Source organism: Callorhinchus milii, unplaced genomic scaffold (assembly GCF_018977255.1).
Source record: "Callorhinchus milii isolate IMCB2004 unplaced genomic scaffold, IMCB_Cmil_1.0 Scaffold4, whole genome shotgun sequence".
NCBI classification, from domain to species: domain Eukaryota; kingdom Metazoa; phylum Chordata; class Chondrichthyes; order Chimaeriformes; family Callorhinchidae; genus Callorhinchus; species Callorhinchus milii.
This window is the reverse complement of record NW_024704745.1, coordinates 77,926,041-77,953,840: the sequence shown is the minus strand read 5'-3', so window position 1 is coordinate 77,953,840 and position 27,800 is coordinate 77,926,041. Positions and strand designations below refer to the sequence as shown.

The window sequence follows — 27,800 nt, the reverse complement described above, 5'->3', positions numbered from 1 at the left end:
AACTGGTCCCCTCACAAGCTGCAGATCATCCAAAACTCTGCAGCTCGTGTACTCTCACGCACCAGGCTCCCCGACCCCATCACTCCCACCCTCGCTCAACTCCACTGGCTCCCCATCACCCAGAGGATCAAATTCAAGATCTCTGTCCTCACCTTTAAGGCCATCCATGGCCTCGCCCCCTCCTACCTCTCTGACCTGCTGACTCCCTACCAACCTGCCCACTTCCTCCATTCATCGGGCTCCGGCTGCTCCATGTCTCCCTACCGACCCGCCCTACCATTGGTGGCCCTGACTGTCCAGCAACTTGGGACGTCCTCCCGATATGAAAGGCGCTCTATAAATGTAATTTTGTTGTTGTTGTTGTTGATTACCCACACCACATCAAGGAGCATCCAAAAGAGAGTGTACTTAATGTGTAGGGAGGTCCTAGCTGGACAAGCAGCGGGAAACTTTGCCAGACAGCGATATGAATGACAAGCTATGTGGTTTCAGCTGGTTAGACTCCAGCAGTTACCCCAGCGCACACTCTGGGGTCCCCAAGCCTTGGCTCGGGCAACCTGCGTCTAACACTTTCTGGAATTGGGTAATCAGGATGCAACCCTCCAGGGAGAGAGAGAGAGAGAGCATTCCATTCCAACAGTCTATCTCTGGGATTCCCATGTGTAGATGGGATGCCTGGAATTCTCAGCTGGGTTTGGATACTCTTAAACATGGTGATGGGTTTCCATATGTGTCAGACACCCGGTTGACCCCCCCAAAATACTCTTGTTAAAATCCTGTCTAAAATTCTGTTTCTTTGATCATGCCTATGGTCACCTCCCCTTTCCCTTCTCTCTCTTTCTCTCTCTCTCTCTCTCTCTCTTGCTTTTGGCCAACTTGGTATTCGACTCTGTCATCACACACCGCCACAAAACGACGTGAAGAGTGCTGAATAAAAGCAAATTGTTGCTTTAGTTACAAAGCAAGGGGTACACGTGGCAGGTAATTTAATCAACGCTTGAATGTCACAATGTGCTCTTTAAAACAGAAAGCGGGTTGAAGGGCAGATTAGAACATTTTCCAAAGCAGGGAAGTGCTATGTGTTCGACGTGCCAGAATCCCCATCCGTCACCTCAGGAAATAACACCCTTCGGTATTAATTGTTTTCTCTTTCACTTGGGAGATCACGGTGCTTTGTGAACGCAGTGCAAATGATGTGATGCATTTCCTATCTAATTAAGAAATTTAGTAGAATCATGCAGATTCATGTACCAGTTTGTAAAGCCTGAATATTTTATAGGCTTATATAGATTCATGGATGGTTTACAGTACAGACCATTCAGTCCATTGTGCCTGTGCTGTTTCTAATCCCCACACTGGAGCTGTCTACTCCAATTCCACTCCCCAGCTCTTTTTCCTTAATATTGTTCCTCCTGCAGCATTTCACAGAATTCAGAAGGCTGTATGTGATGATGATAAGAATCCTTGCATTCGATATAGCACCGTATCACATTCTTGAGACATCTCAAAGTGCTTCACAGAATATATTGCAAAGTGAATCGATTGCATTTTTGTTGGTAAAACGCAGCAGCCAAATGTGCACAGCAGTTTCCCCACAAACAGTTGTGGATTCATTTTGAGGGATTATTACCCACGAAAAGCGATCCGCCAATCGACCAACAACTGCGTTCCTACTTACGGTAGGTAAACCGAAGCGTGTGGAGTAAGGAAACTTGCCTAAGGTTTTGCCCTGCCCCGGAATCGAACCAAAGTCCATTTGCTTGTGAGGCGAGTGTGTAGCTTGACCTTTCCAATAATTTTCCCTTCGTAAATCTGACAGTAAAGATTGGACTTAAATATGAGTTTAAAACTGAGTTAAAGATGCACACTCACCCAATCTTTTAAAAATTAGAATTTTTTTAACATGATACCATAGACATCAACACCTTGCATTTATACACTGCCTTTCGCTGTATAAGTGCAAGCAAGGTTTTGATACCGTTCCTCTTAAGAGGCTGGTACTGAAAGTGGATAAAGCGGGAATCAATGGAGGTATATTACAATGGATACACAACTGGATGACTGGAAGAACCCAGAGGGGGTGGTACAGGGAATATCATCAGACTGGGAAAATATTACCAGTGGCGTTCCACAAGGAACTGTGGCTCACGCCAGCGCCACTGTTGTTTTGGGATCCTTTTGTTTAATATTTTTATAAATGATCCGGAACTAGGAGACGCGAGCACAGTGGCTACGTTTGCAGATAACATCAAGTTAATGAAGATGGTAAATTGTGGATTGGGCAGATTGGTGGCAGACGAAATTCAATGTGGAGAAATGTAAAGTATTTCAAATGGGGACAAAAAATCCTGGAAAGGGACTATTATTTGAACAGAAGGAAAATAATAGGTATGGAAAATGAAAAAGACCTGGGGGTCCTGACTGATAATAAATTGAAGCTCTCCCAACAATCTCTGTGTCAGTGAGTAAAGCAAACCAGATGTTGGGATGCATCAAAAGATCAATAGCAGCCGAAATAGTGGGGTAATCCTACCACTGTATAAATCGTTGGTGAGACCATACTTAGAGACTGTACAGTTCTGGAAATTGGAGAAATCAAAGGGGGTGAAATTCAGAACAAATCTATACAAATACTATTTCAGTGAGCGAATAGTGAACCTGTGGAACAGGCTCCCGAGGGAGATGGTTGAAGCAGGAAGTGTTCATTGCTTCAAACGCAGATTAGATAGTTTTCTAGGAAATAACATTATGGGTATAGTACATAGGTAGATCAAGACATATGTGCACGCGACTGCCAGGAATGTGGAAGAACTAGATGGACCTTGGTCTTTTTCATCTAGAATTTCTTACGTTCTTATGTTTTACACAGGAAAATGTCTCAGAGCACTTTCTAAAGAAAGTGGGAGTCTGTACAGGTGTGAGATGTCATTGCTTCCAAATTCCATCCTCCATTGTCCTTTGCATAAGACGCTAAGGACCTATCTTCCTGTTCAGGTGGTTATAATAAGAATAACCTTACCTCATCACGCCAGTAGGACATCTCAAAGCACTTCACAGGATAGAGTGCAGTAAAGTATAGCCTTGAACAGCCATGAAGTGAATGACCACTTTTATCTGGGGGGGATTATTATTATTATTATTATTTGTGTCTAGGACATGGGAGAAACTCCCTTTTCTTTTCAATTGGATCTTTCCATTGGATCTTTCAATTACAGATTAAAGCTTATTTTATCAGAAAGATGGCATCTTTGACAGTCCATTCTCTCTGCCGCCCTGACTGTGAGCTCAAATTCCTTAATGGTGTTTGAGTCTGCAACTTGCTAATTCAGAGGCTACGAGCTGATCCAGGTTGACATCTGAAAAGCCGCGGAACACAATTTGCATCAGAAGTAATTTCGCTCTGGGTAGAAATGTGACAGCAAACAGGACAGTGCTTCAGTCATAGATCTTGCTGAGTGTAATCCTCAAGGATCTGGATACGCGGTTGTAACATATTCTTGTTTGACACAATGTGCTTTTAGATTTGCTTAATGTGGGCAGGAGTGGGCAGGAATTCAGCCCTGTTCAGACTGATTGGAGCAGTTTGTAAGGAGCCAGGTATTTTGGAATGTAACTGTAGTAAGATGAAGATTGAAGACTGTTTTGCTGTTGCGAATTGACCCAAATTCCATTCCATTTTTGCATATACAGCCCCAGTGTGAGTGAGATCAGCCTTCACTGACACATTATATCTGTACTTTATGAGAAAATCCATAACAGCTGCATCATTCTTCTTCTTTTAACTGCCCCGATAATAAAAAAAACCTTTGCCAATTTGTCACCGGTAACTAATCCCATGCTGCGTTCACCTGCAGAATTGCTCACAGTTTGCTAAATTCGTTGTGAAAACACACGCATACCAGGCAAGCCCTGCATTGTTGGAAGTCTGTCCTTCGGATGAGACGTTAAACTGAGCTCCGATCTGCCTCTTCAGGTGAATGTTAAAGATGCTGCTCCCCTATTCAAAAAGAGAAGGGAGACATCTCCCGATGTCTTAGCCAACAATCCTCCAGATACAATTAATCAATCACTCCGGATTGTGGGACACTGCAAATTGGCTGCTGCATTCGTCTACAAAACATACAGTCACTCTCCACTTTACAGAATATCCTGTGAAGTGCTTTGAGGTGTCCTCTTGATGTGAAAGAGGCTATATCCAATGCTTGGATTATTATTACTTAGAGTTACATAAAATTATATAGTATAGAAACAGGCATTGAGCCCAATTAGTCCTTGCCTTTAGCAACTCTGTGAAATGCAGCAGCCAATTGTGCACAGCAATATCCCACAAACAGTCGTGGATTGAGTGACCAAATTATTATTTTTTTTATTTTAATTTTTTTGAAGGGATTATTGCCCTCGGAAAAGCGATCCGCCAATTGTCCAACAACCGGGTTCCTACTTAGTGCTTGGTAAAACGAGGTGTGTGGAGTAAGGAAACTTGCGTAACGTTTCGCCCTGCTTAGGAATCGAACCCGGATCCTCTTGCTTGAGAGGCGAGTGCTCTAACCGATGCTACAGGAGCACTGTGTAAATACAAGTTCGCTTTTGTACTTTGCAGAAGTTGTAGAGTACTTTGGAAACATAGCTTGGAGTTCCATTGCCCACTGGCCTGCAATATTTCATGCACTTCAAACGCAGCAGTTAAGTCAGGATAAACACCTTGGTTTATCCTCACTGTGTCTTCAGCTGCAGACTCTGTGGGTTTCCTGTATTATGCAAATCCGGGGAATAATTGCTTCCTGTCAAAAGTAGGCACCTGTGGTAGTTGGAGATGGAAACCTCTGCCCAGTGGGAGGAGAGGAATTCTGCATTTCTTTATACTTTGGATCACGGCCACCTTGTAATTGACTGCAGTAACTTGACACGTTCAGTTTGTGGCTGGCACCGAGCTACAGGTTTGCAATTGAGTTAAGTGCTCCTAGGAACAGGAGGAGGCCATTCAACTGAAGAACCTCTTCGGCTACTTAGCAAGATCATGGCCCATTTCCCAATCCGGCATCTCTCCTCCCTGCTGTGTGCAACTGGCTGCCGCATTTTGTACACAAAATGCAGTCGATCCATTTTACAGTATATTCCATGAAGCTCTTTGAGATGCCTCAACAATGTGATAAGTCGCTATATCAAATGCAAAGACTATTATTATTACACCTCTATGGCTCTGCATTTTCTGTCTTCAGTCCTACTCTATACCAACATTGTCACTACATCTCCTCTAACAGCATTTCCTCCTGCACTGCACGCTTATGAGGTGTTCCTCAGGGCTCTATCCTCCATCCTTTCCTTTGCCTCATCTACACCCTCCACTTTTGTGAAATAATCAAATCAATCTCAACAATCTTTAAGCTGTCCTGCTCTGATCCCACCAGTGACTTTTCACCTCAGTGGCTGACAAAACCCCTGATCTGTCCCTTTACCTCAAGGAGCCTGGGATGAAGGAACCTCAGCCTTTTGATCTTTCCTTCAAAGTTTTCATTCAGGCTCTGACCAACAACAACAAAATTACATGTGTATAGTGCCTTTCACGTTGGGAGGAGGTCCCAAGGCGATGGACAATCAATGTTTCTGACCTGAACTGGGGGTTGGGATCGGAGAGGGTGGAGGGCAGGGGGGGACGAGGGTGATCGAAGGCACGGTCGAAGAGGAGGGTCTTGAGATAGGTCTTGAAGGAGGAAAGGGAGGGGGTGAGGTGGAGGGACTGCGGGATGGAGTTCTAGAGGGTGGGGGCAGAGTTGCTAAAGGTCCGCCTGCCAATGGTATCTGCTTTACTCCATTCACAGAATATACAGGATGTGTAGTCCTGTAGCGAATTGGTAAGAGCACTCACCTCACAAACGAGAGGACCTGGGTTCGATTCCCGGGCGGGGTGAAACCTTAGGCAAGTTTCCTCATTCCACACACCTCTGTTTACCTAACAGTAATAGGAGCCTGGTTGTTAGCGAATTGGTAGATTGCTTTCCAGAGGTAATAATCCCTTAAAAAAAAGTGGTCACCCAGTCCACCACTGTTTGTGGGACACTGCTCTGTGCAATTGGCTGCTACATTTTGCCCACAAAATATAGTCAATTCACTTTACAGTATGTTCTGTGAAACGCTTTGGGACGTCCGCCCGACGTGAAAAGCACTATATTAAATGCAAGGATTATTATTATTATTATATTCTCTTTGACCGAGCCTTCAGCTCCCCTCTCGACTCTCTACCCCCTCCTCGCTCCCTCCCTTCCCTCCCCTCACCCTGACCATTTCCCCTCCTCGCTCCCTCCCTTCCCTCCCCTCACCCTGACCATTTCCCCCCTCCTTGCTCCCTCCCTTCCCTCCCCTCACCCTGACCATTTCCCCCCTGCTCGGGTCATGACCCAACTGTGCAGCGCCTTGGGACGTCCTCCTGACGTGAAAGGCGCTTTATAAATGGAATCTTGTTGTTGTTGTTGTATAATCCTTGCATTTGATATAATAAAAATAATAATCCTTGCATTTGATATAATGACTTATTACGTCTTTGAGACGTCTCAACGCGCTTCACAGAATATACTGTAAAGAGAACTGACCGTTTGTGAAGTGCTTTGAGGTGTCCCCAGCGATGTGATAAGGCGCTATATCAAATGCAAGGATTATTATTATTATCTCCACATTGATCGTCCCCACCCTGGTACCATATGGGCTGTGGCATTCTGGATAGTCATACTTGTCATGGTTTTACAATAAAGTGTAGTGACTGTGAATTTTGCAGGCAAACTCAGCAGAGGCGGCTAAATGGGTAGCTCTTGCACAGAGCGAGGCAGTCAGGCATGATGGGGCTGAATGGCTTCCTTGCGTGCTGTCAATTTCTATGTTTCCATGGTGGTGCATCTTGAACTGAGATGTTTAAAATGGAGAAGAAGCCACTGTCTGATGGAGAAACTGAGAAAAGTAAGATGAAGTCTTCAGGAAGGATGAGGAGACGAGGAAGAATCCAAGGTAGAGTGGAATCCCGTTATTAGCGTAGTGTTTGCGATCAAGTAAATCCCAACTAGAGTTATAGCGAGGCCTAACAAGTGGGTTTGACCGAACATGGATTAGGCCCTGACATGCTCCCTCTTCACCGGATGCTTGCTGTAATAAGTGAAAACAAATGGCTGACTGATTGGTCACACTCGTGTCATTTCCTGTTCTTTTCTTCCGCGCCTTTGGTCACCTTCCCACCCCTCCCCCTGGCTCGGTCCCGGGATCTTAAACTGTAAAGCACTCTGAGACGCTGTCCGGCATGAAGGGCGCTATGTAAATCCAAGTTGCTGTTGTTGTTGTTGACCTGGAAGTTGACCGTTTTCGTCCAAAATGCTGCCCGCCCAGTGTGCAGGAAGTGGGTGGGCCCTCGTGCGCAGTGAATAGGGTCCATAGTGTAACTGTGGCATAAGAGAATTTGCACTAGTGAGGTGAGTTATAACGGGTCCTGCACAGAAGATGTGGGTTTCTGATGTAGATGTAGGTGGATTATTCCCATCGCCTGAGAATAAAGGAGAAAACCCTTAAAGTGCGTTAGAGTTGAACAAAGTGAAGATAATATAAGAGCGTAAATGAGCAAGCAGCAGACCCAACTTTCACAATAATAAGAATCATTGGATTTGGTATTGTGACATTCGCGTTGGAATGATGGATTCCACAAAGGACTTCACAGAAGTGCTCCCCACCAACTTACTGGTCACCCAGCTCCCCCTCCTCTGCCCACTACTGGCTGACGTCATCAACTAGTCTCTCTCCTCTGGATCAGTCCCTGCCTCCCTCAAAACTGCTGTCATCAACCCCCTCCTCACGAAACCCTCCCTAGATCCCTCAAACCCCAGCCATTACCGCCCCATTTCTTATCTGCCCTTTCTCGCAAAAGTTCTAGAACCCGGTGTTGCCAATCAACTTTGCGCACACCTCTCCTCCCACTCCCTCTTCGAACCCCTCCAGTCCGGTTTCCGCCCACAGTACAGAGACTGCGCTTGTGAAAGTCACAAACCACATCCTCTCTATCTGTGACCAGGGCTCCCTCTGCCTCCTTGTCCTCCTGGACCTCTCCACCGCGTTCGACACAGTCGATCACGCCATCCTCCTCCACCGCCTTTCCTCCGTCATCCACCTCAGTGGGACCGCACTCGCCCGGTTCGAGTCCTACCTCACAAACCGCCCGCAGTACATCTGCACAAACGGCTTCTCCTCCCGTTCTCACCCGGTTACCTGCGGGTACCCCAAGGATCCATTCTTGGGCCCCTCCTCTTTCTGATCTACATGCTCCCTCTTGGGGATGTCATCCGCAGGCATGGGGTACACTTCCATATGTACGCGGACAACACCCAACTCTATTTTTCCACCTCTCTTTGCGAACCCCCAGTCCCCTGATGTTCTGTCAGCTGCCTGTCAGACCTCAGGGCCTGGATGAGTGCAAATTTCCTTCAGCTGAACGTTGACAAGACGGAAGCCATACTGTTTGGCTCTCATCAACGTCTAAAATCTCACGGCTTTCACCTTCTCCACCTACCCACCCTCCCCCTAAAACTCTCCGAACCCGTACGTAACCTTGGCGTTAGGTTCAACACCCAATTGTCCTTCCTCCCCCACATCCGGTCCCTCACCAGCACCGCTTTCTTCCACCTCCGACGCATTGCCCATCTCCGCCAATACCTCTCTCCGAGGCCGTTGAAACCCTAGTCCATCCCTTTGTCACCTCTCGGCTGGACTACTCTAACGCCCTCCTCGCCGGTCTCCCATCTGCTACCATCCATAAAATCCAAATCATTCAAAACTCTGCCGCCCGCATTCTCACGCGACCAAACTCCGCTCCCCGATCCCCCCAGTCCTGGCCAGACTGCACTCGCTGCCTATCCCAGAGAGGATCGACTTCAAGATCCTCACCCTCGTATTCAAGTCCCTCCACTCCTCTGCACCCCCCGACCTCTCTGACCTCTCTCCTCAAAACAGTGCCCGTTACCTTCATTCCTCCGGGTCTGGCTCCCCCCCCTCCCCCTGGCTCCTCACCCTCCCCCCGGCTCGGCCCCGGGATCCGAAACGCTCTGAGACGCCGTCCGGCGTGGAGGGCGCTATATAAATCCAAGTTGTTGTTGCTGTTGTATACCGTAAAGTGCATTGACTGTGTTGTGTGTGTGAATAGCAATGTCCCACAAACAGCCATGTGGAGTCCTGTAGCTCAGTGGTTAGAGCACTCACCTCGCAAACGAGAGACCTGGGTTCAATTCCAGGCAGGGCGATACCTTGGGCAAGTTTCCTTACTCCACACGCCTCTGTTTACCGAGCAGTAAGTAGGAACCCGGTTGTTAGTTGATTGGCATATTGCTTTTCTGGAGATAATAATTCCTCCAAAAAAAATTGGTCATTTCAATCCACGACTGTTTGTGGGATACTGCTGTGAGCAATTGGCTACTGTGCTTTGCCCACAAAATGTACATTAAATAGTTTATTTTCTCCCACCCCACTGAAGGCAGAGTCCGTGAAAGACTTTTAACTCTTTGCATTGCAAGCAGTCAAATCATTTTACAATATATTCTGTGAAACTCTTTGAGACGTTTAAGATGTCTCGAAGACGTGATAAGGCACTATATCAAATGCAAGGATTATTATTATGGAGTGAGTGACCAATTTTATTTGGAGCATTGCTGGCCAGGACACTGGGAGAAACTCCCATCTCTTTTCGAATAGTGCAATGGGATCTTTAACGTCCACCTGAACGTGAAAATTAGCTGCTGCATTCGTCTACAAAAGACACAGTCACTGCACTTCACAGTAAAATCCTGTGACGCCCTTTTCAGATTTCTCTAAGGCTTGAAAGCCGCCATATCAAATATAAGAATCATTTATATTATGCTTGTGCCTGAAGGAATAGCTCGGGTTTCACTCGTGACCGGTTTAACACTAGTGTTAAGATTATATCCTCTGTGTTTGAGGTCAAGAACTCAGGGACCCTACCTCGCTAGGGTGCTATATAAATACAAGTTGTTGTGGTTGTCTTGTCAACTGGAGGGAAGCGTGGCTCCCTACCTACACAGTCAGCTCTCTATGATTTTAAGTACAGTCCATTTGTAGTTGAATGGGGCTGAAAAGGCACTCGCTCAAAGGTCAAAAAAAAGAACCACTCTTGCCGTAAAATATCCAAGTGATTCCCGAGGAAAGTGAGATGAGACTCAATGATTTCATGTGGAGAAAAACACCAGGGCAGACTTGATGGGCCTTATAGAATCATTTCTGTGCTGTAAGATTCTGTCCCCTGTCTCCTCCGCACCACCATCAGTGACGGAGCTTTCAGCAACAGCTCTTCAACTCCTTCCTTCCTTGTTTAGTTTGGCTTATAATGTGTGTTCAATGAGATCTACCTCCTATACAGATAAGTAGAGGGGATTTAATTTGGTCGGCTGTTCTGATGGAGCTTTTAAATGCTGCTGGTAAACACAGACCACGTGGAATTATCAGTGGATGGTGTGGTTACGAATTAAAGAAGCTCTCATTGAACAATGCTTCAGTTTCAATTTAGCTACAGTTATTTAGGTAGATTTGCTAAAATATTTGCTCACAGAGGTGAAAGTTAAGTTTCTTTGTTGTCAGACAGCTTGGATTTTCATGGAATCCTGCTCTTCACACGTCAGGCAGGAGATGGCTACAGGAGCAATCCCATTCACACGCTGGTCACACTATGAAGTCCCAGAGTCCTGTAGAGTATTGGTTAGAGCACTCGCCTCGCAAGCGAGAGGACCCGGGTTCGATTCCTGGGTAGGGCGAAACCTCAGGCAAGTTTCCTTACTCCACACGTCTTGCTTTACCTTGCAGTAAGTAGGAACCCGGTTGTTAGTTGATTGGCGAATAGCTTTCTGGGGGTAAATAATCCCTTCAAAAAAAATTGGTCACTCAATTCATGACTGTTTGTGGGATACTGCTGTGAGTTTCGCCCTTAAAATATAGTCAATTTACTTTGCAGTATACTCTGTGAAGCGCTTCGAAACGTCTCAATGATGTGAAAAGGCGCTATGTCAAATGCAAGGATTATTATTATCATAAAGGTGGATGGTGATAGGTCGTAAAACAGTAAACCATGTTTCCCATCTGTCTGTTCAGGTGGTTGTCAAAAATCTACGAGACTATTAGTCAAGTGTAGGAACTTTCTACCTGTCCTGGCTAACATTCTCCCAATTATAATTTGTCATTCTCTTGATGACTGTTCGTGAGATGCTACTATGCGCAAATTGGCTACTGCATTCTCCTCCAAAAATACACAGTGAAGCGCTTTGAGACGTCATCCTGATGTGAAGATTGTTATTATTTTGCTGTAAAGAAGTGCTCTAAAAATGCAAGTTCTTCTTCCCTGCTCCACAGCAAACGGAAGCACAGTGTAACACTAAAAGCCCAGCATGAAAGAGAAAAGCAGATTTAATGCAGGAGTGACCGTTTCTCCGAGCTGAAATTCTAAAGCATTAACTTAGCTTTCGTTTTGAGATGCTGGTTGGCACGCTGTGCTTTTTCTGGTTTTATTTCACGTTGTGGTTCTTGTTATATAAAGTGGTTTATTTATTCTCTCTCTTTAAGTGGCTCTCAGCATTTTGCGTCTTCCCTTTCATTCCGCTGAGTAATTTCTAAGAAGAAATTACAAGTTGTGTGCTGAATGGCGATGTCTCACTGTTCGATTATTTCTCAGAGCTTTTGGACAATAGTTAAATTCAGCGGGGCTTTCGGGTGGTACAAAGGGTTCACATACAGGCAGTTCATCCCTCGGACCTGAATGCGAGGCCAAGTGCAAGTGAATTAAATTAGTCTCCTCACTCTGCTAGTGGCAGTACTCTTGCCTTGAATCAGAAGGTTGTGGGTTCAACTTCCACATCAGTGTTTGCAATCACATAGACTAAGATGACCCTCCAATGCATTGCTGGGGAGTGTTGCATTGTCGGAGGTGCCGACCTTCGGATGAGGTGTTAAATTGGGGTCTTGTCTGCCTGTTCTGTTGGATGTTAAAGATCCTATGGCACTATATGAGTTTCGAACACACTACTCCCTGATGAGAAGGGAATTTTTGTTTCCCGCTGTTCTGGTCAACTAATCCCCCAAATAAAATTAGTCACTCACTCCAAAATACAGCCAATCCCCTTTACAGTATATCCTGTGAAGCCGATGAGCCAGGCTGGGCTGTGCTGTCCTGGAATACTGTGGACCCACCTGGCTCAGGAGCTGGATTACCGAGACTGTCGCAGAGAGTTGTCTCGATTCCAATGTTCCACTGTCAAACATGTCACCTTGGAGTCAGTTCAGCTCTAAAGAGATCCACTTACCTCCTCCCTAAGGAGGTTAGTCACCAGTTGGTGATTTGATATTTGACGAGCGGTTTTGAGCCCTCACTAGGTGCATGGTAGGAAACAGCAGCTCCCCGCCAGCTTCCTGATGGGTATTGCAGCCCAACATGAAATGCGTGAGAGCTTCAAAGAGCGATGGTTCCACCAGTTGGAGATGTGGAGAAGCAGCTGCTTGCCTCTCTCCAAGCCAAGCAAGGTGGATTCCAAGAGCTGGATGTAGAAATGTGTGGTTCACCAACTCAGACTCCAGGTAATGCCTTCCAACAGATGTCGCCCCAAGCCTCAGAGTTTTCTCATCAGCTATCTGACAGACATGTGCCTTCAGGGTGGTGGGAGGTCCTTTACAGGACAGCTAGTAATATGCTATCCAGCTTGATGTTCTTGAGGTCCAATTCCAATGCCGCGTACCAGCCTTACTCAGCACCAGCTGTTTAGCTGACTCTACTTCCAGGGTGCTGAGCAACAGGTCAATGTAGGCTCAGAAGCCTCCCTCCCTTTAGTCGCTTCCCATGTTTACCACAAATCCACCTCACTGCTTGATCCTGGACTTTGCAAATGGGAAGCACCTCACACATCAGTGTCTGTGGCTTCAGTCACTCACTACGTCTCTAACTCTGTCTCAATCTTCCATCTTGCCCCCTCTTCATCTATCTTTAAATTCCATCTAAAAATCTACCTTTTCAACCACACATTTGATCACTTCCCTCTCTCCTTCTTCCTTGTTTAATGCCACTGTGCGTTACTCTACATCAAGGGTGCTAGATAAATACAGTCAATTCACTTTGCAGTATATTCTGTGATGATCTTTGAGATGTCTCGAAAACGTGATAAGGCTCTATATCAAATGCAAGGATTATTATTATTGTTTTGTTTTTGTGTGGTAAAAGATGATTGTTGGGAAATATAGGAATTGTCTGGACATGTTGGGTGATGGAGGTAAAGCAACAAAGCTAAAACAATCACTGAACTCAAAGTTTCAGACTTTACACCTTAGAAGGAAGCCATTCAACCTATCTGGTGCTGGTCCCAACTTCCCTATTGGAATGATCCACTCTATTTCCACTCCTCTGCTCTTTCCCCATCATCTTTCCCATTCCAGCGCCTTTGGACGTCCTCCTGACAAGAAAGGTGCTACTCAAGGTGCTACTCCCTTGGGACCCACTCCCAGCTTGGGTTCCAAACCAGGATTGTCAAACGCCTTGGGACGTCCACCTGAAGTGAAAGATTCTATAAAATGTAATTTAATTATGTATTGTATCTCCTTGTTTGTTCCCAACCTCTCTAATAATAATTGTGGGACGTAACAACAATAGGGTTTTTTGCGGCAAAGCATTGTACCAAAGATAGGGAGGGACCGGATGTGTGTGTGGGTAGGTGGTGTGTGTGTGTATTTATAAGAGCAGATTGTCATTAACTGGTTTGACAGCTATTTTTCGCAATGTGTTAAGTTAACACATCACATCCCACCTGGATAGGATTCTTCACACGATTCTTTCAGTAAGAGCAGTACTTCCAGTACCGACTGAAGAAAAATTACCTTACTCACTCGTTCTGAGGTTAGACTTAATCTTGATTCCTCAGAAATGTAAAGGGCAAATGGTCAAAGAGAACTCCCGAGAGCTCCGCAAATTATAGCCTCCTCGTCTTTGAAATGGGATTTCATGACATGGAAACTGGAATTGACGATGATTTGCAAGAGAGTGGAAACATGCTGTCTGATGCGGACAAGCTGGGTTTGAGGCTTTGTTGCCTTGGCAATGGAGGTCATGGAGGGCGGTGAGGGATGGGGGCGGAGAGAGAATGGGAGAGCAGGGAGCAAAGACAAGCATAGACTTGGAAATGTTTACGGTCTCAAAGTGAGAGGGAAACTGCTGCATTCTGTAGCCCGAGCCAATCATTCTCTGTCCTCTGTCCTTTCAAGTATATATTTAGCTCCAGTTGTTACACTGGAAGGTGTCTGAATTAATGTGCGCTTCACCCGCTGCTATGTACAACTGTTTCAAGACACTCACCAGCACATTGCAAACACTGTTGATGTTAAAGTGTCCCCCCCACAAAAAAAAACTTGGAGGTGAACTGTGGAAGGACATTTCAAAAGGAGTCTATTTGAGGTATCTCTTAATGTGATTCCCTGATCAGGAATCTGAAGCGCGGTGTTAAGGAGTTCTTCCTTGTAAGCGAGTGATATAAGTGAGGACCGTGTGAATCTATGTCTAGTTATGAGCTTGACTCAGTTGGTAGCTCTCTCGTCTAAGTCAGAAGGCTGTAACTCAAAGCTCAACATCGGGACTTGAGCTCACAGGTTGACATTCCAATGCAGGGAAAGCCCTACATTGCAGGATGGTAGGGGATTAGGGGGTCGCAGAGGTAGTGGGGAGCAAGACTATGGAGGGCTTTGAAGGTGAGGACCAGGATCTTGAACTGTATCCTCTGTATGATGGGAAGCCAGTGGAGTCGGGCGAGGTTGGGGGTGAATTGACTGTATGTTTTGTTTTGCCCACAAAATATACAGTCAATTCATTTTACAGTATAGACTGTGAAGCGCTTTGAGACGTCTCAACGACGTGATAAGATGCTGTATCAAATGCAAGGATTATTATCATTATTCACTTTCAGTAAAATCCTATGATGCGCTTTCAGACATTTCGACGACATGATAGGGCTCTGTAACAAATGCGGGGAATAGTATTATTGGAACAGATTTCCTGCAGGGAAAGTTCCAACCAGACTCCTCATTGAGGAATCTCAAGGTGAAAGTTGTGATGCTTCGTATCGGATCTGAATTGTTGGGCCTTTAGCGAGCTGGCTGAATAATTTAATTGCTGTCATCTTTGTGGCCATTAGCAGCTGGTATTGTTGTTGCTGAGTGTGGAGGATGTTGTTATGGTGCCACTTCATTAGGCTTCTGACCTCCCATTAAACAGAACACTTCAGGCCACTCGGATACCGTGAAATGCAGTACTTGATAACAGTGTAACATAGGCTTCTGCGGTTACCAGGAGCAGCTGTAGCTCACGATAATAATAATAATAATCATAAGAATCATCATCATTCTTTCATTCTATATGGCGCCTTAACACGTCTTTTCGAGATGTCTCAAAGCGCTTCACAGAATATACTGTAAAGAGTAGTGACTGTATTTTGTGGGTGAAACACGGCAGCCAATTGCGCTCAGCCAATTGCCCCACAAACAGTCACGGATTGAGTAACCCAATTTTTTTTTTGGAGGGATGATTATCCCCGGAGAGTGATCCACCAATCGACTAACAATTGGGTTACTGCTAAGTTCAAATTTGACATTAACTTTAAAATTTAAGATGGCATTGAACACTATAAAAATATGACTCAAGCTGAATCCAAACTCACGTGTCTCGCAGAAAGCGGAGATGATGGCATTTATTATTTATAAGGGGGTCAGCTTGGCTCAGTTGGTAGCACTCTCGTCCCTGAGTCAAGAGGGTTGTGGGTTCAAACCCCACCTCAAGACTCTGAACTCGTAGTCAAAGGCTGAAACTCCCTGCAGTGCTTGGGGGAGCGCTTCATTGTCAGAGGTTAGACATTAAACTGGGGTGCTGTCTCCCTGTTCAGGTGGGGGTTAAAGATTCCCTGGCTCTATTCGAAACAATATACTGTAAAGTGAATTGACTATACTTTGTGGGTGAAACATAAACATAAGGATTATCATGAATATATTTATTCCATTGATAAGGATTACGATTTAGAATAATATGTCATCAGTGGAGTGAAACCAACCTGCCGTGTGATGGTCAAAACCAAGGTCACAGTCCCTGTTAGTGGGTGAACAAACCTTTCGAAACGCATACGCACAGTGCTAGCTTATATTATTCGATCCTCACTCACCCAGCCATCCATCCTCCAGCATTGGTTCACAGTGTACTGTTCAGGTTCAGAGCTAATGAGGGTTGCATCAGCGGGCAGGGAAACCAATTACACCACTTGTCTGTTGACTTGTGTAGCCTCTGGTATCCCCAAATGCCACTCAATATGTGATACCAATGGCAAACTATGCGATTTTAGTTGGTTAGACTCCAGCAGTTACCCTAACGCACACTCTGGGATCTCCAAACCTTGACTCTTGCCAACCTGGGCCTAATACTTTCTGGAATTAGGTAAGTAGAATGCGTCCCTCCAGGGAGAGAGAGAGAGACCGAGAGGGAGCTTGGTTTGGATACTCTCAAGCACGGTGATGGGTTTCCTGTGTGTGTCAGACACCCGGCTGACCAAAAAAATATATGGCACTCGAAAGCTTAGGCTGTTTTTCCTCCTGATATCAACGCTTTTGTTTCACTCTCTTTTCAGGCTGGGTTTTCCCATGATGTTGATTTCCACCACTATCGGGATGTGTTATCTGCTGGTTGTTCATGTCGTGTTGGGATGGAACTCCTGAACTCGCTTCCAAGGCCCCTGAGGAAAACACTGCTTTCTTAACGATTTCCTGCATCGGCAGCGGACATGGGCAAGAGAAGCTGCTTCCGATCGGCACTTGTGACTTGTATCCTATCACTTTTTTTCACCGGGAACTCACAACGACTTCTTTTCATGTACGTATACAAATGAGAGGAGCAAAACCGTAGCATTTAAACAACAAGGAACTCTGAGCTCATCAATCCAGCTCAACAACGAAAAGCTGCTTCAAAACAAAGTCCGATATCTTTACGACTTATTTTATTTCCCTTCAGTGGAACCTCCACGTTGACCTTGTTCGACATGTAAAGTGCCCGCCTGTTGGAGCAGCTCAGATTGTTATAAAGTAATGTCAATTCCTAACTTAAAAGGAAAAATTCCATGCCGGCAACTGTGTGGGATTCTTCTGATCCCGACAATAAACGTCATCAACCGTTTCTCCCGGATTGAATGTTATTCTTCCAAACATTGACAGGGAAGGTGACGGGGACCTGATTGAAGTTTTCAACATGGTGACAGGTTTTGATAGAGTCGACAGGGAGAAATTATTTCCACTGGTCGGTGAGTCAGTGGCTAAAGGGCATTTATCTTTTGGTCAGCCGGGTGTCTGCCACGTGCAGAAACCCATCATAGTGCTTGACGGTATCCGTATGTGTGCCGCCACCTGGAAATTTTCTGCTTCCAAATTTTCTGGAAGTTACTGGAGTCCTAGCTGAACCAACTAAAACATTTAAGTCTGTCATTGAGAGCAATATCTATCAAGCTTCCCATTGCTTGTCCAGCTAGGGCCACCTGCTCGGTCGAATTCATTAGAATTCAAATGCAGAGATTATTATATGTTATTAATGCACTGTGTCCGCTAATACCTTTCCTCCATTGAAAGTAGCTGTGTTGAAGATTTCTGTGCTTCTTTAAGCCTTTAATTACACATCTATTTGTTTCTTGAACCCACTTATCATAATAATAATAATAATGCTTGCATTTGATAAAGAGCCTTATCACATCTTCGAAACATCTCAAAGCGCTTCACGGAATATACTGCTGTGCGCAAATTTACTGTCACATTCCCCTACAAAATACACAGTTACTAACACATTACAGTATATACAGTTAAGTATACAGTCAATTCACTTTATGGTATATTCTGTGAAACTCTTTGAAACAGCTCAGTGACGTGATGTGGAGTCCTGTAGCTCAGTGGTTAGAGCACTCGCTTTGCAAGCGAGAGACCTGAGTTCAATTCCAGGCAGAGGGCGAAACCTTGGGCAAGTTTCCTTACTCCACACAGAGCCTAATAATAATCCTCCAAAACAACAACAATAATAAATTGGTCATTTTCAATCTACGACTGTTTGTGGGACATTGCTGTGCGCAATTGGCTGCCGCGTTCGCCCACAAATATACAGTCAATTCACTTTACAGTGTGTTCTGTGAAGCGATTTGGGACGTCCTCCCGACGTGAAAAGCGCTATATCAAATGCAAGGATTATTATTATTATTATTATAAGGTGCTGTATAAAATGCAAGGATTATTATTATTATTATAACCTGTGAAGCATTTTGTGATTTCTTCCTGACATGAAAGGCGCTAGGTCAAATGTAAGGATTATTATTTTTATTATAATAACTGCACTAACCTCAACATCCTGACAAAGTTGATCTGATCGCTCAAGGTGTTTGATGGAATCAATGAATGTTCGGTCACATTCGGTCACCTTCCCTCCCCACCATGTCACAAACTCTGGATTTCTAGCAGCTGTTGCCCCAAGCCTCAGAGTTTCCTCATTAGCTATCTGACAGACATCTGCCTTCAGTGTGGTGGGAGGACCGTTACAGGACAGCTTGCGATATGCCAACCACTTTGATGTTCTCAAGGTCCAAGTCCAAAGTCATGTACCAGGCTTACTCAGCACCAACTGCTTAGTCCGGGTCCTCGTGCGAGGGGCCTTGGCAAATAGATGTGCCAATGCGAAACTGATTCAGGATACTTAGCAACAGGTCAGGGTAGGCCGGAGCCCCTTCCCATGTTTGCCACAAATCCACCTCACTGCTTGATCCTGGACTTTGCAAATGGGTTGGAGGAAGCCTCTCCTCTCCTCTGTATCCCCAGCAGCTCGGAAGAGGAAAGGAGGACTGTTTGCACACAGGTCTTATATGCTGCTAGCTTGACCTGCATTGGGACCTTGTTTCCTTGAAGAGAGACAAGCATGAACAGAGTGCCCTTTCTCTTTTCTTTGCTCAGTGTCCAAGCAAAAGTTGGTGCCCACTACAACCTCCTTGTATCTTCCAATCAATTTCCTCGATGTCTTCTCTTGAGCTATGCAGAACCATGATTCCGCACTTGGGGCCACCCACCATCATATTCCACTGGTTGGCCCAGTGTTCAATATGTTGAGTGCAGCACATAACATCCCCTGGTGTGTATCCCAGCCACAAAATATTGTCTGAAACAGAAATGCTGCAATCCAGTCAAAAAGGTCTGGAATAGATACACAAAGTCCATCCATCTCGATGCCACCCAACATGTTATTGATGAATACATCGAACAGGGTGGTGACAATTGGCAGCCTTGCCTTACCCTCCCCCCACTCCAACCTCCCAACCCTTTTCAAGAGCGATGGACTCAGTGTCAACACTTTTGGAACGGAATAAAGATTCCGGATAAAATGCAAGGATTTGGTCATGTTTTCCCATGACTTCCAGTTTCATCATGAGGTCTCATACGGCACTAGGTCGAAAGTCTTGTGGAAGTTGATGATTGTAATGTAGGAAGGTTTTCCCTTAGCCTCACAACGTTCTGTGATCTCATGCTAAGCTACGAACGATCCCACATAACCCTGGCGAGAACCGAAGCCAGACGCCTCCTTCTGGATCAAACCGTGAGCTTCCAATGTTTGCGATACACGTTCAATGACTATCTGGAGCACCACTTTGAGGGCCACTGAAGTCAGGGAGATCCCTCTGTAGTTCTCGGTCTCACTAGGGTCATTCACTTGTAGACAGACGCCACCGTTGCACTGTGGAACAGTGGATAATGCAATGTCTATCTACAAAGATCCCATGAAATTATTCTAAAAAGAGAAGGTGGTTTCTCCTGATGTCCGGGACAGCGATTTCCGCAGATAAAATTGCTCATTCACTTTGTTCCTGTTTGTGGGACATTGGTTGCCACTTTCGTCTACAAAATACACAGTCACTACACTTTAGCGTAAATCCTGTGAGAGTGCGTTGAGGTATCCTCCCGACGTGAAAGGCAAATGCAAGGATTATTATAATCGTTTTCCCCCAATCAGTAACAAATCATCTGAAAAGAGAAGAGCTAAAAACAAAAAATATGTTTTTTTTCTTTGTTAAGCAGAAGGTTTGAACAACAGTTCAATAGTTCAAACAATAGTTCAAACCATTTATGGTTGAAACCAACAGGAACAATTACACAAACCCTACAACAAAAAAAGAAGTAAACAGTTTTGAAACCTTGGGTAAAAAGGAAGCACATTGTAAAAAAAAAAGACTCCCAATACGCTTACGCACAACGAAACAGTACTATTGTTCCTTATTTATTTCTGGAAATTCCAGATCTTATTTATTAATAATAATAATAATCCTTGCATTTGATATAGCACCTTATCTCATCGTTGAGACGTCTCAAAGCGCTTCACGGAATATACTGTGAAGTGGATTGACTGTATTTTGTGGGCAATACGCAGCAGGCAACAATTACATTTACACAATATAAATAGAACCACGCTCAGGTGAAGTTGCCAAGCTCGTAAAGTTAAATGATTGTTTTTTTTTGTTACACAAACTAATAATTAATTGTAAGTAAGCATTTGGAATAATAAACCTCGAAACCCCATCTGCGATTGCCCTCCCTTCCCCTCAGATCTGATTTATATTCCGATCTGCCTCACAGTTTAAGATCTGACCTTTTACAAGACAAATGAGGCTTTATGATTTATATCTGCGACTTCCCACAGGGATTCAATACAGTACAGACCAAAATGCTGATGCAATGGCCTCATATAGCATTAATTGGCTGTCTGTGTCAGTTTTCCAGTATGTCAGCCTTTGGCATTATTTAGACATCATAGCCAGAACCTACCCGTGCAGGTAAAAGTCTAAGTGGCCTGACAGAGACTGACGTGAAGCAGAAATGTTTATTAACATTGGAAAAATGCAGACATTCATTTGATAGAGACTGAATGATCGTTCCACCCTGACCCCACCCCTACCTCTCCTCTTTCCCCCCTATTGCAAATTATAAAGCCTATTTGGAGTCATAATGACATCAATTTTTTATCCCATTCACCCTTTTCTCCCACTCCCCCTCCACCTCTGCCCCCCCGTCCCTCTCCAACTCATTCCTACCGCACAGACCTTTTGTGTTTGTGAAGACACAAGGCCAGTTGCCTGAGATGAGATGTCTTGAGGGAATTAAATTAAATCCCTGACATTTGAGAGTTGGCGACTATGCCTTTGCTCTGCTTTCTTTCATTCTGACGTACTGCTTCTCACCCCCCCACTTCCACTCCACACATTCTGTGCTAATTAAATCTCCATCCTGCCTGTCAAAACTCCATCCGTTTGGAGTGCAATCGACTTACGAATGTTACTGACGGCACGAGGCAGCATCTCTCCTGACAGCACCTCTGAGATCCGTTCCTTTATAAAGCGAGGAATGTGACCGGGGTAAATAACAAGCTCATGGAAAGCCCAAAGACCCTGATGTCAACGATCAGTGAGCTTTCTTCAGTATAATCCACGTGAATGGTAAGGGGGAAACTGTTCAAGGTCAACGGCAGACCTATGCCTCCTGACTGATCTTATCAACCCCAAATCTCTGGAATTCCCAGCCTCAATCTCTTCATCTTGTCCCCTCTTTATTATAATAATAACAATCCTTGCATTTGATACTGCGCCTTATCATGTCGTTGAGACGTCTCAAAGTGCTTCACAGGATAATAATAATATAATAATAATCCTTGCATTTGATATAGCGCTTTTCACTCACTTTTTGCCCACAGATATACAGTCAAATTCTCTTTACAGCATATTCTGTGAAGCGCTTTGAGACGTCTATACTGTAAAGTGAATTGACTGACTATTTTGTGGCAAAATGCGGCAGCCAATTGTGCACAGCAGTGCCCCACAAACAGTCGGGGATTGAGTGACCAAATTATTTATTTTGAAGGGATTATTACGCCCTGAAAGCGATCTACCAAACGCCTAACAACCGGGTTCCTACTTACTGTTGGTAAACAGAGGCATTTGTATAGTGTCTTTCACGTCGGGAGGATGTCCCAAGGCGCTGGACGGTCAGGGATTTGGACTCCTTGTATTCTAAAGTGTTGTCTTGTGATATTTCTTTAAGAAATTGCGTTGAATAAGAAGTCCGAGTTAGGGACACCCCCACAATACATCTGGTAAATGGGAAGATGTCACGAAAGGGAACCTCAGTCTGAGATGTTGTACCAGTTGGCATCCAATATACCTGAGTGGACACGATGGACTTAATTTCTTAAGTAAAAAATAATTTTAGGATATACAGTGATAACTGATCCCTTTGATAAGTCATCAACCCCACATAACTAGCAGTCAATCAATATCCCTGCTATTTTTGAGGGACGGGCGGGCGGGGGTGGGTGTTGGAGGGAGGCGGTCAGCCGGGTGTCTGACACACATGAAAACCCGTCATCCTTCCTCAGAGTATCCTCAGTATCCAAACCAAGCTGAGATTTCCATGCATCCCACCTACACATGGAAATCCCAAGATAAATTGTTGGAATGGAATGTGTAAACAGCCCTGGTGAAAGTCACTAATGACATTCTGATCATCTGTGATCAGGGCTCCCTCTGCCTCCTTGTCCTCCTCGACCTCTCTGCCGCCTTCGACACTGTAAATCACTCCATCCTCATACACCGCCTCTCCTCTTTACGCAATCTTCGCGGACCTGCCCTTGATTCCTATCTCTCTCACCGTCCCCATTTTGTTGCCTCTAACGGTTTCTCCTCCAGCCCCTGCACTGTCACGTCTGGTGTCCCTCAGGGCTCTGTCCTTGGCCCTCTCCTCTTTAATATGTACATTCTCCCCCTTGGTGACATCATCCGCAGACATGGGGTCAACTTCCATATGTATACAGATGACACCCAACTCTATCTTTCTGCCTCCACTCTCAACTCCAGGACCACTGCTGTCCTGACAGAACTGGATGAGGGCAAATTTCCTACAGTTGAATGTGAACAAGACTGAGGCCCTCCTGATTGGCTCGCGCCAGCGCCTCAGCACCTCAGCCTCTGGCAGCATCAACCTCCATGGTTGCACACTACAACTCACCAGCCAGTCAGGAACCTCGGTGTCTTGTTCGACCCTCAACTGTCTTTTCTTCCCCACATCCAAGCCATGACCCGTTCTGCTTTCCCTCATCTCCGTAACATCGCCCGACTCCGCCACTACCTCACCCCTCAGGCCACTGAAACTCTTGTTCATGCCTTCATCACCTCCAGGCTCGACTATGCAAACTCCCTGCTTGTCGGCCTTCCCAACTCCTCCCTCCACAGCTGCAGATAATCCAGAACTCTGCAGCCCGTGTCCTCTCCCGCACCAAACTCCGTGACCCCATCTCCCCCATTCTCGCCCGATCCATTGGCTCCCTATCCTTCAGAGGATCCAGTTCAAGATCCTGGTCCTCACCTACAAAGCCCTCCATGGCCTCGCCCCACCCTACCTCTGCGACTTCCTAACCCCCACCCGTTCCCTCCGCTCAGCCGGCTCTGGCCTGCTCCACGTCACCCAACCCACCCCCCCCCACCATTGGCGGGAGAGCCTTCAGCCACTCTGCCCCTAACCTCTGGAATTCCATCCCTCAATCACTCCGCCTCACCCCCTCCTTAGCCTCCTTCAAGTCCTGCTTCAAGACCCTCCTCTTCAACCATGCCATTCGTCACCCCCCTTCCACTCCCCTCCCTTCTCCTCCCCTGACCCCAGCTCGGGTCTTAAATGCTGTACACTGTCCAGTGCCTTGGGACATCCTCCTGACGTGAAAGGCTCTATACAAATATAATCTTGTTGTTGTTGTTGTGTATTCTCTCCTTGGAGGGACACATTCTGCTTACCTAATTCCAGAGAGTATTAGGCGCAGGTTGGCAAGAGTACTTTGTACTCTCGAGATACTATATTTTGGATAACTAGTCAACTCTGATAAATAGTCATTTGAGCTATGTCCCCTGGGATGATAAGTTATCCGAATTTCACTATATCACAAAATGGACCCCAACAAGATAAGACGCTGTAATAATGCAAGTTTTGTCTCACCCTAACTGAGAAATGAGAGAAATTTTGCTTGCTACCACTTTACACACCTGAGGACACATATCTGTGGAATACAAATGCAAAAGTAAGTTATAACTACACTCTTTAATCACACAATGGATTTCCGAGGCACTGAATTTATGAGGCAATAACGCTCTCTTGTGAGCTCCATAAATAACAAGCCATTTCGCTAACCGAATGAGCTTGATCACATCAATGCTCTATAACCATAATACCTCATGTTTGAGATATTTTTATATTAAAGTGTTTTGTTCTGGTTCCTGTTCGCTGTCCAATGGCTCCTCCATCTTACTGATAATTGGCAAATGATAAGAAAATTACCTTGGCTGAGATCCCATCTGTGCCCTTTGAGGCAAAAGTTAAAGATCCTGTGGCACTGCACGAAAAGAGAAGGGAGTTCTCCCAGTGTCCTTGCCAACAACCCTCCAGATCAAAATTTGTCTTTCATTTCATGGCTGTTTGTGGGACATTTGTGTGCAAATTGGCACTTTGGGATCTCCAATCTTTGGAGTCCTGTTGCGTCGTTAGAGCACTTGCTTCACAAGCCAGAGGATTGTTCAATTCCCAGGGAGGGCAAACCTTAGGAAAGATTGCTTACTTCACATGCCTCTGTTTACCTAGCAATAAGTAGGTACCCGGTTGTTAGTTGATTGGCGGATTGCCAAAATAGTCCCATCCAAAAAATAATAATTTGGTCACTCAATCCAAGACTGTTTGTGGGACACTACTGTGCAAAATTGGACCGCCATGTTTCGCCCACAAAAATATAGTCAATTCACTCTACAGTATGTTCTGTAAAGCGTCTCGAGACACCTCGATGATGTGATAAGGTGCTTTATCAAATGCAAGGATTATTATATTATCTTCAGTTTACACTAATCTTCACCTAATTTCTCTGGGATTAGATAAACAGGGTGCATCCCTTGACGGAAAGAGTGCGTACTCCATTCCAGAAAAATGGAAACTATAAGTTTGTGGAACTCTCAGTTGTTTGGTTAGTGACTTTAAGCACGGCGTTGAGTTTCCATGCGCGTCAGACACCCAGCTGACTGAAAACAAATGGCAATGCATGTACTGCGTAGGTTCTCTCCACTTCCCTGCTTCATCCTCTGGGTTCTTGGCTTCCACTCACATCCATCTCAGTGCAAGCATTGAATGAGCCACTGCACAAACTGCTAATTGACTCCCTTGACTTCTCCCAATGCCGCAAATTCATTTTGCCCACAACGTTTATCATGTTAGGCATGATAGCAGCCTCTTATATTGACCTTGGAGGGCACCAACCTTTGTATTTGCTGTTGGTAATGAACTTCAACATCCTCGTTTCCTGGAATAAAACTAAACTCTCCAGGCAGGGTTCAGACATCCAAGTGTTTGCCTACAAATATAGCTCAGGCAATTATCTGTGAGGCTCTTTGAGACGTTCAAATGCTATAGGCATTGTATCAAATGCAAGGATTGTTTTAATAATAATAATATAGTGATATAGCACCTTATCACATCGTTGAGATGTCTCAAAGCGCTTCACATAATATGCTGTAAAGCAAATTGACTGTATATTCGATAGGCAAAAATAACAATAATACTAATAATCCTTGCATTTAATATTGCATTTAACATGTCATTGAAACAACAACAGCTTGCCTTTATATACCCTTCACACAGGGCGGTGTCTGACACATGCGGAAACCCATCACTGTGCTTAAGAGTATCCAAACCCAGCTGAGAATTCCAGGCATCCCACCGACACATGGAAATCCCAGAGATAGATTGTTGGAATGGAATGTGCACTCTCTCTCTCCCTGGAGGGACCATCCTAATTCCGGAAAGTATTAGGCACAGGTTGGCAAGGGCCAAGGCTTGGGGACCCCAGAGTGTGCATTGGGGTAACTGCTGGCGTCTAACCAGATAAAACCTCAGTTTGCCATTGATGTTGCTGTCCTGCAAGCTTTCCGCTGCTTGTCCAGCTATGACTAACCTACCCGTTAGGGCAAAATACTGCAGATGCTGGAAATCTGAAACAAAAACAGAAGTCACTGGGAACACGCAGCAGGGCAGGGAGCATCAGTGGAGAGAGGAAAATGAGGAGAGGAAGATAAGGGTTCTTCCGAAAGGTTATCGAACTGAAATGTTAACTAATTTTCCTCTCTCCATAGATGCTGCCTGACCTGCTGCGTGTTCCCAGTGACTTCTGTTTTTACTACCTGTTAGGGCTTTAACTTGCAGGGTTAACCGGAGCTGAGTGGGTTGACTCCCTGGCCCCAGCGACTGGTTTGCCCTTCCAGGTGCTGCTGATGAACCGAGCTGACTGGGCTACGATCAGCAGTGCCCTGGAACACTGCAGACCCGTTTGGCTGAGGAACCGGACTAACGATACCACCACAGAGGGCTGGCTCGGTTCTGAAATTCCGTTGCCAAGTTTGACACCTTGGAGCCCGTTCAGCTCCAAGGAGACCCCAGAGCGCTTAACAATGGCAGAATTTGACACTGAGTCGGGAAGCAAAGGGGAGGTGACTGTAGGCAGTGTCGAAGAGGAAAATCTTGAGGTGTGATCTGAAGATTAGCAAACAGGAGGGATTGAGACAGAGAGTTCCAGCATTTCGGGGCATAGTGTCCCTCGATGGTGGAGTGTAGGGGATTAGGGAATTGCAGAAATGTCTCAAAGCACTTCACAGGATTTATTATAGTCTAATAACTGGGCAGGCAGACAATTTGCACAATGTCCAATCAGCCGTGAAGTGAATGACCAATTTTATTTGGGGGATGTTTGGCCAATGACACTGGGAGAAATTCCGTTGCACCTTTTCCCAACCGTCAGTGTGAAGAAGTGCTTTTTGGTCTCACTTGCATCTGTCGGAGAAATAGCTTTACACTTAGAACTGGTATTTGAAAGTTAAGGGCTTGAATGTTACATCCAGCCTAGTGCGGTTGTGTTTAAAGTACTGTACAACTTATTGTTAAAGGTAAGAGGTTGCGTGTGGTTAAGTGGATTTTCAACCTGTGTCACTTGCTGATGGTGTGTTACATTCCGAGTGTTTACCTGACATTGACAACTCTGACTGAGGCAGATTTATAAAGCTCTCCGCAATATTTTTTGCAAAAATGTCCGTAATTTTCTATGGGCGCAGCTGATGGCTTAGGGTTAACCCCTTGGCCCATTGCCTCTGGCTCAGTGATTGGCATCAATCGGGACTATAGACAAGAGGTCAGGGCTATTTGTTAGTTTCAAGGGTTTCTCTTGATCCAGAACTTGCACCAGAGTGAAAAGCAAATCAAATATCCTGAAACTATCTTCCACAGGATTCATTGAAACATTACTGAGGGTGGGGGTTCTAATAATAATCATCCTTACATTTAATATAGCGCCTTATCATGTCATTGAGATGTCTCAAAGTGCTTTACAGAATATATTGCATATTTTGGGGTGAAACGTGGCAATCAATTGCGCACTGCAGTGTCCTACACTCGTACAGTGAGTGACTAAACCATTTATTTATTTGAAGGAATTATTATCCTGGAAAGTGATCTGCCAACTGATTAACAACTGGGTTCCTTCTTACTGCTAGGTAAACAGGCGTGTGTGAATAAGGAAACTTGCCTAAGGTTTTGCCCGGCTGGGAATCGAACACAGGTCCTCTCACTTGTGAGGCGAGTGCTCTAACCACTCCCACTCAGCTGCTGTTAACCTTGCAAGTCCT

The 27,800-nt window shown here is 45.2% G+C and overlaps 1 protein-coding gene across 1 annotated transcript in view; it reads left to right on the top strand.

Moving 5' to 3' along the window:
- The window catches only part of oca2 (oculocutaneous albinism II), a 105,288-nt gene extending 88,136 nt beyond the window's left edge, over positions 1–17,152 (top strand). Inside the window, exon 23 of the mRNA XM_042334433.1 lies at positions 16,668–17,152. Coding sequence (XP_042190367.1) covers positions 16,668–16,755 — 88 coding nt within the window. The 3' untranslated portion in view covers positions 16,756–17,152. The remainder of the gene's footprint in view (positions 1–16,667) is intronic.
- Positions 17,153–27,800: the final 10,648 nt, after the last annotated feature.